Source organism: Trachurus trachurus (assembly GCF_905171665.1).
Source record: "Trachurus trachurus genome assembly, chromosome: 10".
In the NCBI taxonomy this organism is placed as follows: domain Eukaryota; kingdom Metazoa; phylum Chordata; class Actinopteri; order Carangiformes; family Carangidae; genus Trachurus; species Trachurus trachurus.
Genome location: NC_139894.1, coordinates 23,203,889 through 23,227,673, shown reverse-complemented (window position 1 = coordinate 23,227,673; position 23,785 = coordinate 23,203,889). Strand labels below are relative to the sequence as shown.

At 41.4% G+C, this 23,785-nt stretch overlaps 1 protein-coding gene across 1 annotated transcript in view; it reads right to left on the bottom strand.

Annotated features, from left to right (window-relative positions):
• unc5a (unc-5 netrin receptor A) overlaps positions 1 to 23,435 on the bottom strand; it is a gene marked incomplete at its 3' end in the record, with an annotated part of 127,911 nt that extends 104,476 nt beyond the window's left edge. Inside the window, exon 1 of the mRNA XM_083980466.1 lies at positions 23,089 to 23,435. Within this exon, the coding sequence (XP_083836592.1) occupies positions 23,089 to 23,179 (91 nt within the window). The 5' untranslated portion in view covers positions 23,180 to 23,435. The remainder of the gene's footprint in view (positions 1 to 23,088) is intronic.
• Positions 23,436 to 23,785: the final 350 nt, after the last annotated feature.

Sequence of the window (23,785 nt, the reverse complement as noted above, 5' to 3'; positions counted from 1 at the left end):
GAGCCGAGGCAGGGAAACAGTAACGTGAGGCAGTAATGAAAAAAAAAAAAAGTGCGGCTCCATCAGCTTACCGCTTCACCTGTCTTTAGATGAAGGGAGAAATGACAGATTACTGCAACATAACTGTCTATCACTTATGAACTACAACCCATTAGAGCAGGATACCATTCAGAAGACAATGGTGGATCACAACACTTTCTCAGCACTGTTCTTGCTTTCTGATCAATCACTGAAGATGAGAGCTGGTTGAGTTTTGACATGGGAAAATATGAGGTGGAAGGGGTAAGTGACTGGCTTTGAGGAACCACTTTTATCTGGGAAGTACAATGCAAAAAATGTTTCTTATGGGAAATCGTCCTATTTTTGTTACTATCCACCCCTGTCAACAACAATCATTCAAGGATGCATACAAAACATTTCTATATTCAGTAAGGTCTGCAACTAACAGATATTCTGATTAACAATCATTTACCAAGTAATTGATTACTTGTGTTGTCAATATATTTCAGAAAATAATGATAACACACTTTGCTATAACATCAAATGTAGAAATGTTTTACATTCACACAACTGAGGTGCAGAGTACAGGAAATGTGCCATTCTTTAACATGGAAAATTAACTTTAAGTATTTATTGATCAACTTACTAATCAAAATGTTGACTTTAAATTGCTTTTCTAGTTGTTAAATGACCACAATTTGTTGGGAAACGATTTACGATTTTGTTTATGTAAATTAGTGTAAGATGCATCCCGGTTTTTTCTTTTTTTTTCAGCATGACTGGTTGATGGATGAACATGACACAAGACCTCAAATGAGAAATTGCAGCCAACAGCATAACAATGCAGACACAGATAACACAGTGTGTGAGTTGCTATGCAAATGGTAAGAAATTATGTAGTCCTCCGTTCCAAGAGCATTAATGGGCATAATTGCTGGGAAACCCGTCTGTATTCTGGGGTGTTTGCCTGTTTGGCAGTTCTCTCAGGTAATCACACTTGGCTGTAGTTGTAGCTGCTACCTCAGCTCCACCCCGGTTGTGTCACCCCTTTTATCTAAATTTAGATCTTCCTGTTCCAAACAGGAAGATGACGCCAAGCAATGAACTTGAAACTGCTGGCTTCAAAACTTTGAAAAAAGGTCATTTGATTTGACCTTGCAGATGCATTCTTGTTTACATGTATCCAACTGTGACTGAAAACAGTACCTGTTTTTTATTCCACCAAATATTTGTTCTTTCTTAATTCTCCCCTCGGCTTGCTGTTGGGGTTTAGATTTAATCAATTCAGATATTGATTTCACTTATCGATTGCTGATGATTGTGTAACCAGTAGGAAAGAAGAGAGCGCTGTGGGTCCAAACTTTGCTTTCAATAAATATCTATAAGGCAGACTTTTTTTTAAAATTACATTTGGAGTCTACTCCTCCACTTCCTTACATTGTTTTATTTAGACATTTTACCAAGATGACACTGATATGATGGATAAGAAAACTCGACATAAATACATTTATGTAATGTTGAATTCTACAGTGGTCAAGCCATGTCTGCCAAGAGTCGTCTGTGTATACAACCTTAATTACTCCTCTCCAGTTTTTATATGCACAAGTCAATGGCGTACAAGTTCACAGCTTTATTGTTAATCACTGGCTCTGGAGTTGAACATGTACAGCTGCAGAAAAACCTGACAACAAATTACAATTAAACCTAAAGCACAAGTGGTGCACAAGTGGTGCACAGATGCACGGCGACAAACTCTAAGCTGGACGATTTCTCACAGCTGCTGCTCGCCCCAGTATTAACAGCATCGAACACACAGGTCTATAAACTGAGATGTGAGATGTCTGAGTGCAATTTCCCCTTGTTTTGAGATGTGCATGCATCACACGGAAACCAAACACTAACCAATATATTAGGTGTCACGCCCTGTGATAAATGATGATGATGTAAATGACTATATGCCAAGAGAGTGAATCGGTTACACCTGTAGGCTGGTGGTCATTGGTTTTGTGATTGCCCAGGGCATAATGAGCAATAGGCACCTTGTGTGAGTAAGCTTGATTTGTTTTGCCCTTTGTGTTGCATTATCTGGCTGACCTGTCACAGTTGTATCACAGGCAGGTTTATTGGATTTAGAGACCGGCCTGTCGCGGTTTACACCTACACATTCTGCCATCATGGCTGCTGATCAGCATTTCCTGTGTGGTGTAAGTGTGTGTGTGTTGTTACCACAGCATCCTCTCCAGTGTCCTGTTTCAAACCGTGCACTCCTAATGCTCAGGTGACACAGAATAAACTGGGACTGTCATGATAATATTAGATTAAAAGAGAGATCATATTGTAAATTAGCTTTAAGGTCAAAAGTAGGCGGACAGCCACACATCACAGCTAAATGTGGCCGATTTATCCTTCAGTAACAACTCATAGGGGCCTCTCAACAAGATTTTTAGAACTTAGCTGGAGGGATTTGCTCCCATTCAGCCACAAGAGCATTAGTGAGGTCAGCCACTGATGTTGGGTGATAAGGTCTGCCTGGGAGTCGGTGTTCCAGCTCATCCCAAAGGTGTACAGTTCGGTTAAGGACTGGGCTTTTAGCTGGAGGTCAGGATTTCACAAAGGATTGTGACAAACAAATCTCAGGGGTCATGAGAGCGTTAACAAGATGAAAGCAGAAAAAAACCTCACATTTGTTTTCACACATTCAAAATTTTGATTTTTTTTAGCTTGTAAATTAAAGGATGGTTTTATTCTTTTTTTTTGCTTTGGAAAAATTATTAAAATGTATAACTGGGAGCAAAAATTACTTCATCCCTAATCACAACCCACCTTTTACACACTCTCTGCTCTGCACTTATGCATCAAGGCACTTTTAAAAAGAAAAATGCTGTTGTCTTACTTAATTTCATGTATTTTATGTCTACAATTTTTCAGTTTTCTTTTGTTTGTTTTTTAGGTGCTTGGTGCATGCAGTTTCTTTGTTTTAAAGCACTGCAATGATTATTCCTACCATTATGATTACTGACATAAAACAAATTATGTAGTTGCAAGAATAAATTGATTAACTTTAAGGACAAACATGTTAAGTTGTTAAAAACTATATATTTTCACATTACAACAACAACACAGGTTGCAGCCCAGGACACTCAGACAATAGCAAGAAAAGAAAAAGTGAAACAAACTCATCATATTGCTGAGTAATCAAACTGGAAAGTGAATGGATTTTAAGTGCTTTTCAATCTTCCAAAAGGCAGCAGAAGAGCATTTAGCTATTGGCTAATATTTCTGTTAAGTTGGAAATCTGTAGGTGGGTTGTTGTCTCACTGGGTGTTGCCTTTATTTATTCCCCTCACAGAAGCTTTTCTTCTTACAGTTTTACTGCATTTTCCATACTTTTGTCTTCTTCAGCTGCAATTGTTCCAGGGTCAGAGAGTGTTAGCTATATAAATTTGTTTTTGTCACCGTGAAGGCCATCTCACTGAGAAGAACTCACTTTAAACAAACTTGAAAACACCAGCATAGCAACATGAATGGTACAAAAAAAACCCATAATGCAGCGTACGGTAAAAAGAACAGTGGGGATTTGATTTCCACCGGGTCCGTCTGCGTTGCGGTTTGGCTCCATCACGCGATAATCCTGAACGTACGCAATACCGCGATATCCCGCGATAAACTGTGTGTACAAAGGAAACAACAACAAACATCTAACTTTGCTTCTCCTGCAATGAAATGCCAGGCTTTGTCCTTTCTGTCATTGTCCTTATAAAAAGGATCTATGGAGTCATAACTAATTGTGTGTTTTTCAACTCCCACAATTAATCTCCCGTCGTCCATGGTGCCGAATCTCAGAGACCCTTTGATCAATTGATTGTAATGTTGATGTGAAGTTTGGATAGGCGTATTGTGTTTTAATTTGAAAGGGGGCAGAAATGTATTACATTGATTCTGTGTTGGATTTCCTGTCTGGTGCAATCTGCTCTGTTGAGGTTGAGCTTCGTCAAAAATAGAAATGCTGCGAAGTGCGGACTGACAGCTCTGCGGCATGGAGAGCCACTGCTGGGATCGTGCTGAGACGTGCCGGGGTGTGCCCGGTGGAAATGCCCTCATTGATTAAAGTGGCAGCGATCGGCTCCGGTGACCGCGGTGCTGACGGACACCAGTGGAAATTGAGGGTAGCTACAATTATACTATCACCTTCCAAAAAGAAAATCTGCCAGAATGGCATCTTTTCTCTACAGAGTCTGTTCATTCTGCATAGGTGCTGCATGAAAACGCTTTGGGTTTGTGCCCAAGTCATTTAATGGAAAGAAACACTGGTTGGGGACCAATGGTCTAAAGCAGGGCTGCCCAATTTGGGGCCGATTATTTTTGGCCCGCTGCCAATGCTCGAATTTTTAATTTTTGAAATTTCTATTATTTTCCCACTGTGATGCATGTTGCATGTACGACTCCGACCACTGGGTGGAGTCTGTCACCAGTGCTGTTGTTAACGTGCTGGGAGTGTTCATAGAAGAAGAGACAGGAAGTAAACCGAAGTAAACACCACACACAAGTTATTTTGACTGTGTTCAGCAGCCTCCCCCCTAGAGCTCCGAGCTCCAAAGAGCTTTAATACCGGGAAAGGTGACGGCAGCGGCAATGACGAAGGCAACGGTGCCGGCGGGGCTGTTGCCGTCGTCGTCATCATTGCCGGTAACGTTACCGTTGCCGCCGTCGGTACCGTGCCGTTGCTCTGGAGAAAGCTTGAACTTTCTCCAGAGCTACGGCGAGCTCTGGAGGGGAGGGGAGGGGAGAGGGGGGGACTTGCCGGCCATGCAGCCCCCAACACAGGGCGCTGTGTGTGGGTGAGAAGAGCAGGGAGACTGCTCATTAGCTGACTGGGCAACGGCAACAAATTCACATGCTACTCTGCTTTTCTGGGGATAACACATAGCAGACAATGCCCTTCTGAACCAGAGCACCAGTACAGTACCAGTAACTTTGCTTTGTTTTAACAGCAGGGCTCCAGACTAACATTTTTCACTAGGAGCACAGTGGCCTCGAACTTAACATTTTAGGAGAGCAAGCAGGAAATTTAGGGGAACACACTTGTAAATTGATTTGCAGGGCAAGTATTCACAATACTCACACACATTGACCTGCCACCTGTGATTACAAACATCAGATTTTTTGAGTCTCCCCTTTCATGTTTCACCAGCGTTACAAAACAAAAGACAGGCAAATTCACTGGTTGCACATGTGCACAAGATGAAAAATTTACTTGCACTGTCCCAAATTTTAGGGGCAAAATGCCCCCATTTAGGGCCAGTCTGGAGCCCTGTTTAACAGTGAAACACAATCGATAGTGTTATTAAAAAAAAAAACTTTGTATGAGTGTTTATTTTGCACAATTAACCTATGTTATATGCATATTTAATTTTAATGTTTAATTTTGGCCCGCGACCTTCCACCCTGATTCATTTTTGGCCCTTCACTGAGAAGAATTTGGGCACCCCTGGTCTAAAGTATATGATTTAATTATGGGGCTTTGCCAAAATTCAAAATAACAGTCCTAGAAAAACATAGACACAATCATATATGTAAATGTGAATCTATTCTTTTGGGTTCTATGGCTTCTGTAGCTTACAAAGTGCATAAAAAATGTGATTTTCTTTTCTTGGTGGAGGCTATTTGATTTCTCACTGGACTACCAACACTGCAGTTATGTATTTTTCAGGGCCACAGGTAAGCTGCTTAACTCCACCTCCCCAAGTGGGACTAAAGAGTGAGGGATAATTCAATAAAATTCGGCTTTCAGAAAGATCATGCCTCCTGGTATCCCCCCCCCCACTGCAAAGCCACGACACCGCCTGAAATCTACAATGACAAAATGGACAGGCGTTGACTGGGGACGTGGCATTGAGGAGAATCAGGTCCCGATGCACAAACTCATCGTGGCGCTCCCGCATCATCGCAGTGACATGCCTCGGGAGCTACAGTAAGGACTGACACAGGAGGGAGAAAGGGATGGAAACATTAATGTATCATTCATCTGAGCTCCGCACCCTGCCTCTACTGCAGTATGAAAACATAACTGTAATGAAAATCCTATCGATCGGAGTTGCTTCCTTTTAGACAAATTGCACTGTTTTCTCTTCCTTTCAATTGCTCGGAAGGCAAATGTAAAGAGCAAAGATGAAAGCCTGTGAGACATCATCATCAATGCTCCATCATGACAGGCAGAACTTAGCTATAGACAGAGCCTTCTCCTTTATTAATCATAAAGACATGTGCACAAGAGTGAGTACTAAGAAAAGGCTAATTAATTATATTCAATGAGTGGATTGGTGTCTGGTACCTTTATGCATTTTACCATTGCCACATTGGTTGTGTGTAATTTTATTTCTTGACTTAGTATTTTTCATGTGTGCAGTACTCAGATGTCTTGAAAAAGCTCTACAGTATATTCATGAAGTCATTATTAGTATTAGTATGAGGTTTATAATGTAGCATTTAACCGACTCGCAAATGAATGCTGTAATGTTCAAGGCCTGATAAGATAATGGCTATAGTGTGTGACATTTCATTAAAGGGGGATTTCCAACAGATGTCAAATAGGTTGTGAAATGTCTTTTTTCTTCTGTAAACCTAAGGCAGTTCAGTCTGTTCAAGTTAATGTTCACAGTCAACCCCCACCCCACCCCTTAATCCACCTAGATGATTCTGGAGCCAGAGGAGGCCTCGTGGTTAGAGAGACCATCTCTGCTTTAATCTACCAACACCCCTGCAGAAGTGTCCTTGATCAAGACACAGCTGCAAGGGAGCTACTCCTGGCTGCCCCTGTGTGTTCACCCCTCTGCTTCAATGCAAACATGCAGCCCTCTGAGGAGAAAGCAAAACAGCGCTGGGGCACTAAACTCTTTTTTCACCATCCTTGAAGCTTTTCTCTTGGTTTGCTAGGTCTCTGCTGTCTGGGCTCGGAGGCCTCAGAGGCATCATGATGGAAATTTTTAGAAATTATCTCTGACACCACCACCCTTATCAGTGGTCATTAGGGAAAGGACAGACAAAGAAAACTATTTTAAAGTCCTGCAACATATCCAGTTATGTGGTCCCTAAGGAGGCTTTTTGCAGAGCTAACATGCATGAAGTGACAAGACAGACACTGAGTGTAGATAACCATCTTTCCCGTGTGCAGTCCTCCTGAATTTCTAAATTAAAGATAGGAAGATAGCACGGCTACAATCTCTGTGTGGATCTTCATTCTCTGGTGAAGTAAAGGCACTCTGAGGAAATACATCAACCCAGCATCTCAGGGGTCAAGGGTTTATTTAATGAAGTCATATCAGTGATGGCTGCTCCTTTCTGTGGTCATTGGGTGGCGTTTAGATATAAAGGGGCGGTTGTGAAGATCAGGTAAATAACCACTGTGCTGTTACAAAAGCCATTTTAATTGTTTTTCTTGGTTATCACTCCTGAAAATCTCCTATGTCATACAAATAAAGGCCACATTACATTACTTTTACAATCATAAGATACACAGTCTTTTGTTTAGAGAGTTAAATGCATCATGCCTTTTAGCAATTAGTTATTAAAAACAGATTTTGCTCTGCTGTAAATTTCCTCAGTGTGAAATACTCGGTTTTCACATTATGGATATTATAAGTGAGATGGTAAACTGAGCATCAGTTGCTATTTAAACCCACAAACCCTATGACAAACTCCAACTGGGGTGAAAAGTTTTAACTCAGAAACCGCGGTTTCTACCGCTGCGCTACCAACTGTTCATGCTGAATAACAAAATGTGTGTGTGGGGGTGGAGACGGTGTGAACTAATCTATGTCTATAAATGTATCATGAACACAACTTTAAATGCAGAGAAAAAAACTTTTTCTTTGGGGGAATTTGAATTTTAAAGGTGATGACTCAGAACAACTCTGTATTGATCTGCAGTGACCCTTCCCTCAAAGGGGACAAGTGGACACAAACAATGCCAGCAAAATATTCCCTCACAGCATCACACTGGATCCCACTGTGGGGTCACGTCTCAAGACACACAGTATGCTCCTCTCTTGGTGTCACCACTCACTCACCCGCTTTTGGAGAAAATATGGTGAAGGATGACTCGTGATCATCGGACTCGTTTGCGTGCCCATGGTCTTTGCACCACTGAACCGAACTCTCCCATGTGCATTCATCATTGTAATGAGGGGCTCATGCACTGCAACCTACTATAATATCCCTCTCTATGTAACTGACGACTCATGTCTTTTGCTGACACAGTCTGATCACGTCCTGCATTGACATTCTCAGTCACCTCAAGCAGAGTTGCTTGCAACGTCACACTAATGTACAAGCACCACATGTGGCAGCTACTATTTCTGACCTCATTTACTGACGTCTCTCGCATAGATCTAAATACGGACGTCACTTCAGTCACTGTTGCTATTGAAACCAGGCAGCTGAACAGTCGTGACTGAAGCTCCTGTCTGTCACCTGTGCCTCAGCAATGAACCCTCTTTCAAACTCACTTAGATCCATTTCTGTCACCATCCTGAAACAAAGTCAGACTCAACTGCTCATTATTTTTTATACCTGCTGCCACAGAGCATGATGGGATGTTAATTGCTTAATTGTACCATGCAGTGCACCTGTGTAGAAGCATCTGCATTTGTTATGTTTCTCCACTCATTTATTCTCTTTTGGTTTTTTTCTTTAAATCACTCGTCCATTTATTTGTGTTTGAAAACAGAATTTTCATATCTGTGTGTATTGATGAGGAGACTATTCACGGTAACACAGAGTAATAAAGCCATCAGTAAAAATGAAAGAATAAGCCAGTATTGAGGATAAACTGACACAGGAGCTTTGATGCCAATAACCCAACATGCAAGGGAATTAACCAGGGTATTACAGCTAAACCTGTGGGACTCTGCAGCTTCTGTAGGGAAACTTTGACACATGGACCCACATACATGCTGTGACCTAAGGAGAGTGAAGGGGTAATACCAATCTGCCTTTGGAAAAAAAAGAGGTCAAATTGTGTGCTTCTGAATTTCTTCAGTGCCCTTTTTTTAATGAGATAATAAATTATCAAATAATTCCTATGAATGCTTCTCATTGTGTCAGAATCATTAGCAGCTACAGCACAGAAAGGAAATGATTTCTTGACACTGGGAGGGCTTGCATTTCCAGGCTCATGTTTTGACTCCAAGTGTCATGGAGACAGAGATTTGGTGTGACAATGCTGATGCCAGCCGTACTCCTGCACTGCTTTGCAGAAACATGGCACGTTCAACATTCTGACTTTGCACACACAATATTCCCCAAGACTCGAATTAACGTGGAATGTTATGAAAAATAACATTTCCACTCAGGATAAAAATGAACTGAGAGAGCGCATTTCACAAAGATGAACTTCACGAGAGAACATTTTTGTTTTATGAGTCAACCTTGGACAAAAACAGTGATGCTTTACCAAAGGGAGGAGAACGCTGATTTCAACTGCTTCCTTCAGTCTGACAGCTAAAATGGAGTATTACTGTCAGTCACTTGCCCTCTCATAGTCTGGAGGCTATATCTGCTGCTTAAAATAATAAGAGTAAACAGTTATGAAACTGTTTTGGTATGTGAAGGCTTGTCTTTTAATCCAATTAGTTTTGGGAAAGCCAAGGACAATGTTGTATGTTAGGATTGCTATAAAAAAAAAGACAGGGGGACCATCAAGATAACCCAAAGCTGGGTTTCAATATGGGTTTATAAGTAGCAACTGCATTTTTAAAATATATTTAATAATGCTATGCCACCATGCTATGTCACCATCCAAAAGTATTTAGTGCCCACACCAGAAATGTACTATGTTTAGTTTGCCTCTCAGCACTCCGTGACAGCAACTGAAATTGAATGAAGATCAAGTCGCTACGCTCCTGCTGTTTTACTCATATTTTACCATTGGCAGTAATAGGAAAAAAACAAACAGTTCAGATTGATTACCGGCAGGATAATGCAGATTTGCATAGAATAAAAATTAATTCAGCGGCAAATGATTATCGGGGAAAATATTCAACTCACAGTCAATTGAATTTATTCATTTCTATAGCCACAGGAAAAGTACAAATTATTCTTCATAACATTTCATTTTGTTGTTATTCTGCGTATGGTTTTGTTTTGTTAACACTCTCACCTTTTGAATTACACTTCATGAATAAAACAACATTAAAAGTGGGGAGAACAGAGTACCAAAATTTAATTTTGCTCCCTATCATTTCTTAGTTTTAAAAGTTTTAACTACTACAGTATATTGAGAAATGATAACATGCACATAAGTGCAGACGTGTAGGCTACAACTCATTGATGAGACAAATCATCCTTTTCTGGGGTCCTGGTTGAAGTTAGGAGGACTTGGGTTAAGTGTCCCATCTCAGTACAGAGTCAATGCAATGTCCCAGTAAGTGTATCTGAAAAAATGTGTGTGTGTATTTGTGTGTGTGTCGTCATCTTTGTGTACAGGCATGCGTTTGCTGCGCTATTCATTCGACACGTTTTTCTTTTGTGATGAAGGAACCAGCTTAGCTTCAAGCACATCACCCTATAATTGTTCCTTGGTTCATATCTGTCATGACACTTCTATAGGTCTGCAGCCACTGTCACAAACCACAGCCTGCAGCTTTAATGGGGTCGCTCTATTTTTTCCTTCAGTATCTCATACAACCAGCCTTTGTTCCTCATAGCACAATCTGGAGATGCCATTAGTGGGGAGGGAGACAGTGATGTTTAGTGACAGCCAACGACTCCTCTGGTCAAGAAAGTGCCCTAGAGTCACACACACCCCTCCACTCTGACTGAATACAGCCTCAGCTCCCCGAGTTCACCTTTGTTCTAGCTATCTGAAAAGCAGAAAGCTAATTGTGTGACAGGGGTCGGGGTGGGCAGCACCCGCGACAGCCTGAGTTGTGCCACTGCGTAAATCTGCCAGCCCTTCTTGTCAAACATACTGCAGGAAAATCCGACACAAAAAATTAAGCGAGAGGGGGAGGCTCTCATTTTGCTGCAAGTGGCAGTTTTTGTCTTTGTGTTCTGTTCATGACTATTGTCATCACATTTAGGGCTGAGCTCAAAAAACATGCAGAAATTCTGCAAGCAGCTGGGTTGGATGATAAGAGAGAAGCTACATGGCCTGTTTGGAGCTGATAACTCAGACTCAGCATAAATCAAACACCTTCTGGCGATTCAAATAATTTGTACAGTTGGGCATCATATGTTGAGAAGGGATAGAAGAATTCAGAGTAGGAAAGTATCATGCCTCAGTGCCCCGAAATGAAATGCTGCAGACTTGTCAAATTATATCTTCCAAGTGAAATGCTTATGCTGTGATTTGCCAGCATCCCTGTATAATATACAACTTATTTTTTTACACCCAGTCTCAAACTTTTTACAACTACTTCCGTTGCAAATGTTAAATGATGTGAACAAAACTGTATTTCCTCTATCATTAGTTACAGAATGAAGCGTTCTGTGGTTATTCAATAAAGCCCAACAAACAAGAAAATCAGCTTGTGGTTCATTTGTGGATAGAGTCATGAGGAGACAATACCACAGACCACTCTATAGGCAGTTAATGGGTTTACTTTGCTGCTACATACTTGTGGGACCTCAAGCCCTACTGTTTGCTTTAGGCGCTGGCAATATCCGCCAAGCTGTGGAGGCTCTGTGCGTCAGTGCTGGCTTAACACAAAATGGCAGCCTGTTACAGACGATGGGCACGAATAATGCCTGAAATTATGTTGGGAAAATAGTTGACACGTGAATATAAACTAAAAAGTGTGCTACTTATCTCAATGCTGGAAATGTGTTTTAATGATGAGTTGTAGTTTTATGCTGATAGAGCTGACATGGAAGAGCAGACAAAAATCATATTTCCAAATGATCTGTCAGCTTCTCAGCCTCCTTTAATGAGTGAGGAGAGCTAAGGCATGTCGTTGATTAATATAATGGAGTCTGAAAGGTAAAACACTTTTGATAAAAAGGAAAGCTGAAGCCTGCCAAGGCAAGAGAAAAGCGCCTTTGTGAGTTCTTAGGAATGTTATCCAAGTAAGGAAGTCCTTTTTTATACATGGGACCGGTTTGTTTCACAATTTCATCGTGATCCTTTGAACATGAGTGGGACAAATCCTTTCTTACAAATCTGGACAAGGACTTGAAGAGTTCTGTCGCAGAGTGCACAAAGATAAAAGACTTTTTTTGTGTGTGTAGCAAATGATCTTCTTAAAATGATTACTCCTCTCTTGTGTGTAAAAGCTTAGGATTTTACAGTATAATATTTCCACTGAAAAACAGATAGGAAAATATATCATGGAAAAAAAAGTTTAACAATGACATTTCTAACAACAATCTGACACAAGCAGAAAGGTTATTATTTAATCATTACTTTTAGCGAAAGTGGCAGAGCAAAGCCATATGCAGTGTATGTTGCAGACCAAGAAATTAGAAAATAAGCCAAATTGCATTTGGCTTTGTGATGACTCAGGCTGAAAGCAATCTGTCCAAGTTTTCAGTAGGGAAATTTTAAAACCAGAAATATCATTTGGAATAGCTAAGTATGGACTGTCCAATCTTGCAATTCTCACAGTGGCACTTCTATCACACATTACTGGAATGATTCAGGAACGTGGTCTGAGGTCTGGTCCTGGGAACTTTAAACAGAAAATAAGATGATTCACAAGAGCACTTGAGATTTCAACTGAAAACAGCAGCAACTATAGAAAAGGTTGCACAGTCACAGACTGTCTAATACGGTAAAATCGATTTCCTTTGGTGAAAAGCGTGAGGTTACTTTGGTTCACATATGACAAGGCACAGGCTGCACTGACTGGATAAATGAAATACACAGTAGAGAACAGATATGGACTGAACATACAGCCCTGTACAAATGTTTAAGGCACTCTTACCCATCATGCCCCACCATCAGAGAGACCATCTGATCAGTTCCAAATTCATTCAGTTTTCATTCAACAAACATACAGCACATAGTCATATAGCCAGAGTTATAAAAAGGACTTCAGAGACAACAAGAACAAGGAGTGCTGCAACAGATGGTATGGCCCCCACAGAGCCATGATCTCAACATTATGGAGGCAGTGTGGGATTACATGAGGAGACAGAAGACACTGAGACAGCGTAAATCCACAGAAGAAGTGTGGCATGTTCTTTAAGATGTTAGGAGCAACTGAGGAGTCCTTTCAACAACTGTGCAAAGGTGTAAAGAGAAGAACTGGCGCTGTTTAAAAGGCAAACGAATGGTCCCAGAAAATATGGACTTGATTTAAGTTTTGTGCATTTACTGCACTTGCATGAAGTTAACAGAGAGGTAAGTCTTTCTGGAAATGATTTTTCAGTCCAAACACTGCACATCAGTGGTTTAAGTATGTAAGCAGTAAAAGGAAGGAAGCCTTTTACTGCTTACTGCACACAGTGCACAGTGTGTATGACAATCAGGCTGGTATACCGCTGTCTGATAATTACAAGAGTAGGTGTTTTGTTTATCTGCCTGTGCATGTGTATGGGTCCACATATGCAAAAATAAAGGCATAGGGCTTCTGATAAATCTGAAGAGGTCTTGAAACACACAGAAAAATTGATTTTTTATTTTTCTGATCTCTTTTATCCATTACCCTGAGCATCTTTATCCATGTCCTCCCCTCTGTTTCCTCTGATAAACTAAGTAATAAAGAAAGTAGAAGAGGGTTCACCTTCCTCAGACCCTCAGGTAGGTGTGGCCCCGTGCAAGTCAGACATTGCTTCCCACTGAAAAAAAGAAGAAGAAGGGAAAAAGCCCCCAAACCCTCCAGAGAGAGCCTGCTCATTAAGAATTAATGTGTCTTTATGAAGTTGCCATGTCTAGTAGGGATTAACGAGCCAAGTCCTCCCTCCCTGTACGGCACCACATCAGTCTGCCTAGTGGAGCCCCCTGGTGCCATGAGGGCTGGTCCTGGCAAACATAGGTGACATGGTGACAGTAAAAGCACCAAAAGGCTGTAGATACAACTAGTTATGCTAAGTATAAGGCTGATAATTATCCAAGAAAGTAAACAGGTGCTTACCAAGGCCCAACTTGTTGAGCGATTTATGGAAAAACAAAACATGAAGGATTTTTGCGTTACTGGCTTGCAGTTTCTGACCTTCTAACTAGAATGAAGTTGCTATTTTCCTGTGTGATTACAGAACAGATGGGGACACATTAGAAGAACATTAAAATTGAATCTAAGAATATCTGAAATCCAACTCTGAGTCACTTCAAAATATCTACGACGTACTCGATTCTTATAACCAAGGACAGAGTCATGTAGTTAAAATGGACCACTGGATGCTGACATGTCAATAAGGGCAGATTTTACAAAGCACCATCTACTACACTATAGACTAGACTCCAATCAAAACAGCTGTAGATTGACTATTGTCATCACAATTATATTTACAAGATTTGGCAGGCACTCTTATCAAGAGAGACTTGCAATCCTGCTCTAAGTTCATGATTAAAAACACCATCGTCACATCAAGTGAAGACAAACATTTGGCGACATTTGTGACAGCTCTGGGGATAACTCTGTGATTCCCACCCCACAGGACCTGTTCAGGGCATGTGCAGATGTCTAGACACTCTGCAAACATCAAAATGTCTGCAATTATAGTAAAACATTCAATTCAAAAAAAGAAGCAGAAATCTTTTAGTGTGCTTCACCTCGTGCATCCCCAATTGACTTTTAAGCTCCAATTAGATTGTCAAATCTAGAATAACAGAGATGAATAATCATCTATAGTGTCTTCATTTTATGAATGATGGGATGTTCTGAAGTGGGAGTAAAAATTTGCCACAGTGACTCAGAAATAAAGGATGGATGAAGTCATTAGAGGAGCTGTTAACAATATTGTATGAACTGAGCTTGGTCAGAGGCCGGCGTACATTCAATCACCGCTTGAAATTGGACACCAACTCACATTCATTAAATGCCAGCCTCATCAAACAAATAACTCCTTAGATTCTTGTTTATTGGTCACCAGATGTCTGCCCGCCCCGACTGCATGTTAGGCAAATTAATTAAATGAGCAAATTGAACCGAGCTTTGTTGTTTTTAGAGTTGAGTAGTGCCAACTCCCAAAAGATGCAATGGAAAAAATTGTCATCAATAACCTGTAACAGCACTTTCAAGTCTATAAAAACAACCTACTAGTAAATATGCATTAAGCATTGTTCAATTAAGCTAAAGTAGCATCTGTTTGGCCAGAGTGGAAGCACTACAGTGCGTTGACATCATACTGGCTTTTTGACAGAGGAGGCTTGAACACTAACAAGAACGGCAATATATCTACCATCCACCCACACCAGAATTCATGCTGATGTCAGTTTATATCTGTCAATTGACTGCACCCAGCAGACTGAACCCAAGACCTGTTGTGCACTAATGAAAGGTACATCAACATAGTGTGTACGGGCCTGAAGCTTTTTAATTACAAAGAAATGAGATCCAGGAGAGTAGACACTTTTTGCCCGAACATTTGAATGTCTTCCCTAATGAGCAACACTTTGTTTGAGCTATCAGCGGAGGACTTGCCTGCATGCTGAAATACATGTTAGAATTTACACACAAGACAAAAATATTCAACATTCACACCCAGCGCCAAAGACCACCACTGAACCGAGTCAAGAGTTACAAATCACAGAGATACGGCAAAATGTTGTATCAGACAAATGATATATTTAGATCAACTAAAGTCAGCTGAGCCATTTCCACGACAACCGAGCAACTCCATCTGCTGATAAAGACTTCAATATGCAGAAGAAACTTTGAGTTTGAGTTATGTTTTTTATAAAAAACATAACAATTCAAATGAAAGTAAAGATAATGTGCTATGAGCATATACAGTGATACAGGTGAGGTGGCTGGGAATGGACAGTTCTGTCCTGTCTACACATACAGCAGTTGATTAGTAGTTCTAGTTTTGATTTATCAGAAAATGTTGCTACATTGCACCTGCATCACATAGCCACAGGTAGCCACAGGGAAACTGAGACAAACTGGCACTTCACAGAGCAGCACATCATTTCAACAAATTTTTAATTGCAACAGTTGGTAGACAAGTTTCTCCCATAGGCTTGATCAAACATTTACCACTGTCAGTTTTTTCAAATGCATTATGGCGAGTAGAGAGTATTGTTCTCTCCAAGACAAAGGTACACATTGGATCTAGGTGCCTGCCAACTTTAAACTGCGTAAATCCAATACGGCTATCTGACGATACAATAAATAGTGCCAATAGTAGTTCAGTAGTTAAGCAAACACAGCCACTGGAAACCATAAGGAGGAGGAGACTATAAAATGTTTACAAAGGGTTATGTGGTGTTAATATTTTTGAATTAAGACGAACAAACAAGGAAAACACCAGGAAATCAAAGGTGGACGGTCCTCCACCAATGTCTCAGTTTTCTGCATCTTATATCGTGATGACACAGGTGTTGGCATGACTAAAAAAAACGGGACAGTACTCAGATTCACTGTGACATTTAAATGATAACTTAGTGGGGTTTTCTATTGTAATCACTGATGTGTCCCTGCACTTGTACTTAGTGAAGAGAACGATTATGATTAACTGTTCAGCTCTGGCTGTAAACCAGACTCAATGTTCTCTAACGCAAACCAAGATGCCCCGGGCCCTACAACATTTCATACTTAGAATCTGTGTCATTTCTGCTATAACTGGTTACCTCAAATCATAAGAATTTATTTCTCTCATATCACTAAACCTTCGATATTAATTCTGCCTGAAACGCAGGACTGTAAATCAGTGGCTAATTAACTAAAACAATGCCATAGCGAAGCTGTGCTCACCTTTTGAAATTCAAGCATTGGTGACAAGAGACTGTGGGCATGAAAACGCACTTTGATTCAACATGAATGCAGTGTCAGTGGACATTTAAATCCATATAAGCCAAGTGTAAGGGGTGCTGTAAAAAGGGAGCGACTAGCCTCAATAGTAGCTGTGTTGTCATGATTAATTCTATTGGAGTAAGGACTTGAATGCGTTTTCCATGAGCCTAGTGTTCCTGATGGCCTTGCCAAGAAAATCTGCTGCTCAGCTTTAAGCTTTGAATCCGTAATGTTCAGACCTCATTTCACATCGGGAAGTGGTTTGTTTGGGAAAAACAATAACGGAGGGACCTACATAGATCAGAGAGGCTGTTCTCTCGCTGCCACACATTTAGAGTGGATGATAAATGGTTTATGTTTTGTGGGAATTAACGTACAAGGCGTAAGATCAGACTGATTTCTGGAGATGGTATCAGGTAGGAGTGGAAAATGGAGGGGGGGAAAAAAGATCTCTCCGTTTGTTCTTTTACATATCTACGAGCAAAGACACAGAGCAAAAGGTGACACAAATGACATCAGTAGTGTTGTATCAATACTGAATTATTAACAAGCTTACAGCTAAACCCAGCATATTCTAACCTTACATCACACAACATGCTGTCTGCACTTAAATGTGCTCCGAGAGGCAGCGCTCTGTTGACTCAGTTGAATTGCTTGCCTAAGGCGTCGGTGCCTGGACACATACACATAATTAGGAAAGGTCACTGTGCCTCCTGTCTTGTCAACAAAATCACTTCAAGATGACAAATTCTGGCTCAGACTGGGCCAGACCTCCCTCCGATACCCTTGCCAATCAAACGCCAGCAGGGCTGTCTGAGTAGCCTTAGGTGATTTCTAATTATGTATTTTACATGCCATGCTAAACAGGGGTAAGCATAACAATGAGCCATACATTTGGTTGGAGGTATGTTCCTTCTTCACGGTTGAAGTAGCAGATAAAAGTGTAATTATCTTATAACTTTATGCTCAAGCTGCATTTAAAAAAACTGCCTTTATTCAAATGAGCTCGCTTCTCAGAATATCAACGTGCAGACGCTTCCAACTTTTCACATACAGGTGTATATAGTTAACTTTCCTGCCACAAATACAGACCAGATTTTAATGATCAGAAAATCAGGCCTTCGAACGATGATATTAAACTGAACTGCCAAATAGCTGCTCACATCAAATGACCTTCATCACACCGCTTCGAAGTTGCTTTCCCGCCAACGTGCTGTGCAGACTTTCCATCCAGTCCACTGTATGATGAAGTGGAAGTGGCTTTCACATCGCTCCCTGGTGGCCTCACTAAGGAACTATTAATCTATGGCTCTCCATATTGCATTCAGGCCCGCCTTCCCCAGCCACCACCTGGTCAGAAGTAAAGGCCAGGAGAGGGCCCAGAGGAATGGACAGTCTCTTATTATGAGCTACACCAAGACACCTCTGGGTTTCTAAGCACTTCCTCTGACAGTGACTGATGGCCAATTAACCATTTGGAGAAGAGTATTGATCATTTGGAGAACAGGAAGAAGCTGGACACATCTCCTAACATGCCATTATTCTGACTGTACAAACTCAGCAGCTAGACAGCACATTGTGGACGCTATAAACAAACACGATGGACTATTTTCACATAAACGCTGTATCCAAGATAAGTACGCAACTACTGTCCACAGCATATAATTTTCTAGTTAGCAAAATCATGGTCAAAACACTGAGGGGGGAGGAAACTACTGCCAAGTGTTTGCTGGAAGCATTAGGATCTTCTATTGTAACTAACTTCCAGACATCGCCCTCAACCTTCACATGTCCCATTGTTATGTACTTAAGTGATTTCTTTTTTTCCCAGCAAGAGGACACAGTAGCATCCAAGGTTCAAGGTCATCATTGCATGTTCTTCTTCACCATGGGAGTGGAAGAGAGAAAGAGATGAGCCAGGGAAAAGAACATTTGATTAGACCCCCCAGGGAGAGACTCAGGAACATGCTCATCCCTACTTCTCATTGGTGGCCCATATGGGACTGGTCGCTGGCACGGGACGGTTAGGAGCAGCAGACACACAACGCTGGAGATTGAGGGCAATCTCCCAACTGCTGATACTATGTCTGATTCCTATGAAATATGGCCCAGGTTCCCATTGAGGCATAGGGTAATCTCAGCCCACATCAGGGGTGAAAGGTCAATTTCATGCTACCTAGATAGAAAAGCACTGATGGCGAATATGGTGCACTGCATTTCAGGCGGGAAACAGCCCAACTTCAACCCCTAAGCGCTCTCACATAGAACTGAATCATAGAAATGGGGTAATTGAAACAAAAGGGCAGAGTTTGACAGAGATGTAGTGCCTTTGCAGGGCCTCTGCACAGACTGCAGAAAATAACACCTAACTCCTCCCCTCCGCGAGGTTCATCCTCCATGTGTCCTCGGCCACGGCTGTGTCCTTCCTTTATTCCTCAAGATTGCCATTTGCAAATGATAAGCATAGGGACATAGGCTTCTGAAAGATAAGGTGCACAGGCATTTGTCACCAAATGGAGCGTGCTCCTCCATTGTTTAAAGCTGACCTGTGTTGACATGCACTGTTTACCTTTTATTCATTTATGCTGAACTATTATCTCTGCCTCCATTAATCACAGTGACTCTTACTGAAGAAACTACATTTGGCAAAACTTAGACAGGAAGAATATTCATTGAACTGGTCTGTATTTTTTCTGGCAAACAAATTAACATGATGGAAAGAGTAAGGAATAAAAGCAATATATTTGATCAGTTCTGCTCTGCAAATAAGCAATTCCAACTCAATTTTTCACTGTGATTTCCAATTCAAATTCTGTAAGCAGCCTGCTTGAATGATATATACTGCAGTTGTACATCATGCTAATTTACTGGGCGAGTATCAGCAGTTGAGAAAATAAATAATTTTATACAAAATTTCCATCCCCCAGTGCACAACATTCTTCCCGTTGTCTGTGCCATTTGAATTCATCTCCCATGACTAGAGGGAACAAAAACTCTTTCTGGTAGTAAATTATCACTTGCCTGTAAAAGACCATATCCCTGCAAATACATGGTGATCATTTGCCATGCATTAGCTATGGGACAGAAACGAAGTGGTTTTAAATTCTTTTGACCAGAAGGCAATTTCCCCCAATAAATTATGTTAATTTCCGCTTTTGCTCTCCTTATCGCATTCTTTAGTGAGTCAATGAGGAGAGACAAAACTGGGTGCAAGAAAGTCAACTCTGGGATGATTCACATTAGAATCATGAGAGACATCTGGCAAAAGAATCACTTCTATTACTGAACTATAAGAAATGGGATATTGCAAATGACTGTATTACGCAACAGATTCCTGCTTGTTGTCATTTAATGGCCATCTCCTTGCATCATCACAAGGTTTACGCCCCGTGGAAATTGCTCTGAGGTGACTATTCACACAAGTGAGAAGGTGCCTGATACCAAATCCCATGCTCCCTCACTGAACCAGACAACCATTGCTTGGCAACACTCTCACTGGGCAGCAGGAAAAACAAAGAAAAGTCAGGGATTTCTACGCTCCCAGCGTTGATGGCAGCCTTTTTGTTGAAATTTTCTTTAAAAATGACAAAAGTCAAACATTATCCAACAGACTAAGAGGCAAGTTTGAATAAAAAGAAAACAACAGGAGCAACAGGAAGGAATAATCTGCAGGAATACACGTGCAGCAGAAATGCTTGTATTTGTGTTCTGCTCTGCCTGTGTGTGCACACAGTGCAGTACAGTTGTTAGTTGCTGGGCTGAAAGCACAGCTACCCCCTCTGTCCTGTCCGGTCAGTCAAATCACTCACAACACAGTGAAAAGGAAAGTGCTCAGCTAGCTCAAATCAAGATTGACAGGCCTACCTTTATTACTGACTGAGTTATGTTTCCCTGCAAAAAAGACAAGTCGGCTTTTGATACCGATGAATGCAGAGTCAGCACCTTGCCTCTCTACACAGGATAACTTGACTGATCTCAACTGAGACTGTCCCAGCCCTGATGTAGATAGAATTGGCTACCAAATTACTTTCCGATCCATTTCTGGAACTCACTCTGTCCTATAAAGGTAGTCTGTAAGCTGTGATGGGGGCTTATAAGGATGCTTATAGTGACCTTATATATGACAGTTTGTAACAGACTGAGACAAGGAGAAAGAGTCTGCAAGGTATTGAGAGACTGCAGACAGAAAATACTAATGAAAAATGTTGCCTACAACCCTGTATTCATCTATTCTCTGAACTGACTCATTATCATTCAGGATCACAAGAGGGCTGGGACCATTTCCCATCATGCATTGAGTGAAAGGCAGGGAAACACCCTGGCCACATCTCCAGTCTATCACAGGGCAAACAAAGAAACATGCAAACATATCACACCTATGGGAATTTAGGGCCTTAAAATCGACCTACAGCTACGGGTGTTTGGACTGTGGGAGGAAACCAGAGCATTAAGTGGAAACCCGACGCACACGGGAAGAGCATGCAACCTCCACACATAACTGAAGCAGCGGGTAATTTCCGGCTATGAGGCAACATCACCACTGAAACATCACGCCATCCATATAACCCAGCAACCCTATCAAAATACATCACTTCCAACATGCATCATAAAATGACTTGTAAATACCACCGCACTGCTACTTACTTAGCTTGATATATGAGGTCCCTGGAGGACGACTGTTTATTTAATCCTAATATATTCATAATTATACGCTAATTAATGCAAGAGAAAAGCCCTCTTAATTCATCATCTCAGTGTCCTGAAGCAAGAGACACAATTACACCAACTTTAACATGTTTGCCTTCTGTCCAAAGCAAGGTTAACAGTTTGGAAACAAGCGCAAGGCAAATGATGTGTGAAATTCTCCTGTTCTGGATTCTCACCAGCAGCTTCCAGCTGTGTGGCAATGTGGGGATGATATTTCGCATCAGGGAGAATGAGTAAATAAAGTGTTTGTTTAAAAAATAAATAAATAAATAAAAAGTCTAAAATGAAGTGAAATTGTGCATTATGGACAATAACAACTGATTGCACTAATTTGGTTTTAGTAGATGATTTTCTCGACTGTGCATTACAGACTGTTATATCAAGGGTCCATGACCGGCTCATCCTTCATAGAAATTAAAATATAATTTGCACCTGTATTTTTATTATTAATAATTATTACAATATTACTATGAGGACATGTGATTACAAAAAAACATCTAAAGAACAAAGGAAAATGTGAAACTTAACTAAGCTATCTCACAAATGGCTCATTTTGTTGCTACTGAGGGAAACTCTCCAGTCTGAGTACTTCGGCTCACCCCCACTGTTGGTGATTGTTTTGTGCATCAAAGCACATTTGCATGCAATCGGGAGTGTCTGGCCAAGAGGCTACATCATAAAATGTAACTCATCAGTGCGAGTAGGTCGTCTACCAACTCCGTAAAGCTGTCACCATACTGCAAATGCAGCAGGAATGAGTCCTGGCCGAGGGAGAAACGTGGAGCTGAATGATCCTGCTCACAGCCCAGCACGGCCACCCATTAGATGGAGGGATACAGGCGAGGAACACAGGGTTTGCCCGGTCCTGCTGCTGGTAGCCCCGAATCTCAAAGAGTACAGCGAGGATACTCTGCCAATACTAGGATTAATTTCGCAAATAAAAAAAAAATAAAAACAAGTGAAGGTTGTTGATGTGGAAACATTAAAAAGGAGCTCTATGTTTTTTTCCACGGGCCCGTCTGTAAAACACCTCTTAATAGTGCAGGTTGGCTCTTTACTCCTTCCAAGCAGGTGTAACTTCCCTCACTGTCACGACAGTAGTAGACGGATAAAATACGTGAGAGCTCACGGCGCTGCTTCGTGTAGGTAAATACATGTAAGAACATTAGAAAGCTGGATAATAAGAGAGGCTGCTCAAGTTTTAACCTTGGTAGACATGTTACAGAAGCCACACACTCTCCCGTGTAACCTTGAAGGTGCAGGCTAATTGATGAGTGTTAGTGCTAGCAAATTATAGAACAATAACCAGTGCCAACAACGTGCTCTGTCACGCGCGGCTGCAAAAAAAAAAGAAGAAGAAAGAAACATAGCAAACAACTTCACGTGCGGTATTATCTGTCGAGTTAAAGGTTTTCCTCACACAGACAAAAGAAAAATACATTCACAACATAATTAACCAAAAGCTAAAAATGATAGTGTAACTCACCAGTGCAGGTGAAGCAGGCGAAAACGAGCCAGAGCACATGGAGCGTAGCGCTGAACCTCCAGCGGACAAAGGGGCCCAGAAGTAAGGGCATCTTCGTGTTTTCTTTTTTTTCTTTCTTTTATCACCTAAGTTTCAACGAAAAGAGGCAAAGGGACAGAGAAGAAACACTGGCACGTTGGGCTTGTTCGGGTCCTGAGAGAGTCAGTGAACGCCTCTTTTTTATATATATAGCTATATATCTCACAACGCCCAAGTCTTTTCCTCAGCGCATATCCTCCTGCCGTACCGTGGCCATCAGTATCCCGGTCTTGCGTCTTCGTTGCTCAGAACAACGCATCACAGGTGTGGTAAATAAAGTGCTGCCTCGCTCTCTCCCTCTCTCTCCTCCGCGGCTCTCTCTGTCGGCTTTATTACTGTATTTTTCCAACGCCTTCCGTCCGCTCACAACTCTCCCTCTCTCACCGAGCCCGGGACTGAGGCAGTTTCCTGTCACTTTGGAGCCTTCGCGCGAAAGAATACCTTCTCCAAATGCGAAAATTGGAAGAATTGGCATCAGAGAAAGAACATCTGCTTGCACAGCATTGCTGGAGTGTTGAGAGTCAGGGAAGGTACGCTGCGATGAGCGGAGCAGCAAAACCAGGAGCGGATTCTGCGTCCTCGCTGGGAATGGAGCGTCCTGAGCGCGCCCTGCTGTTAT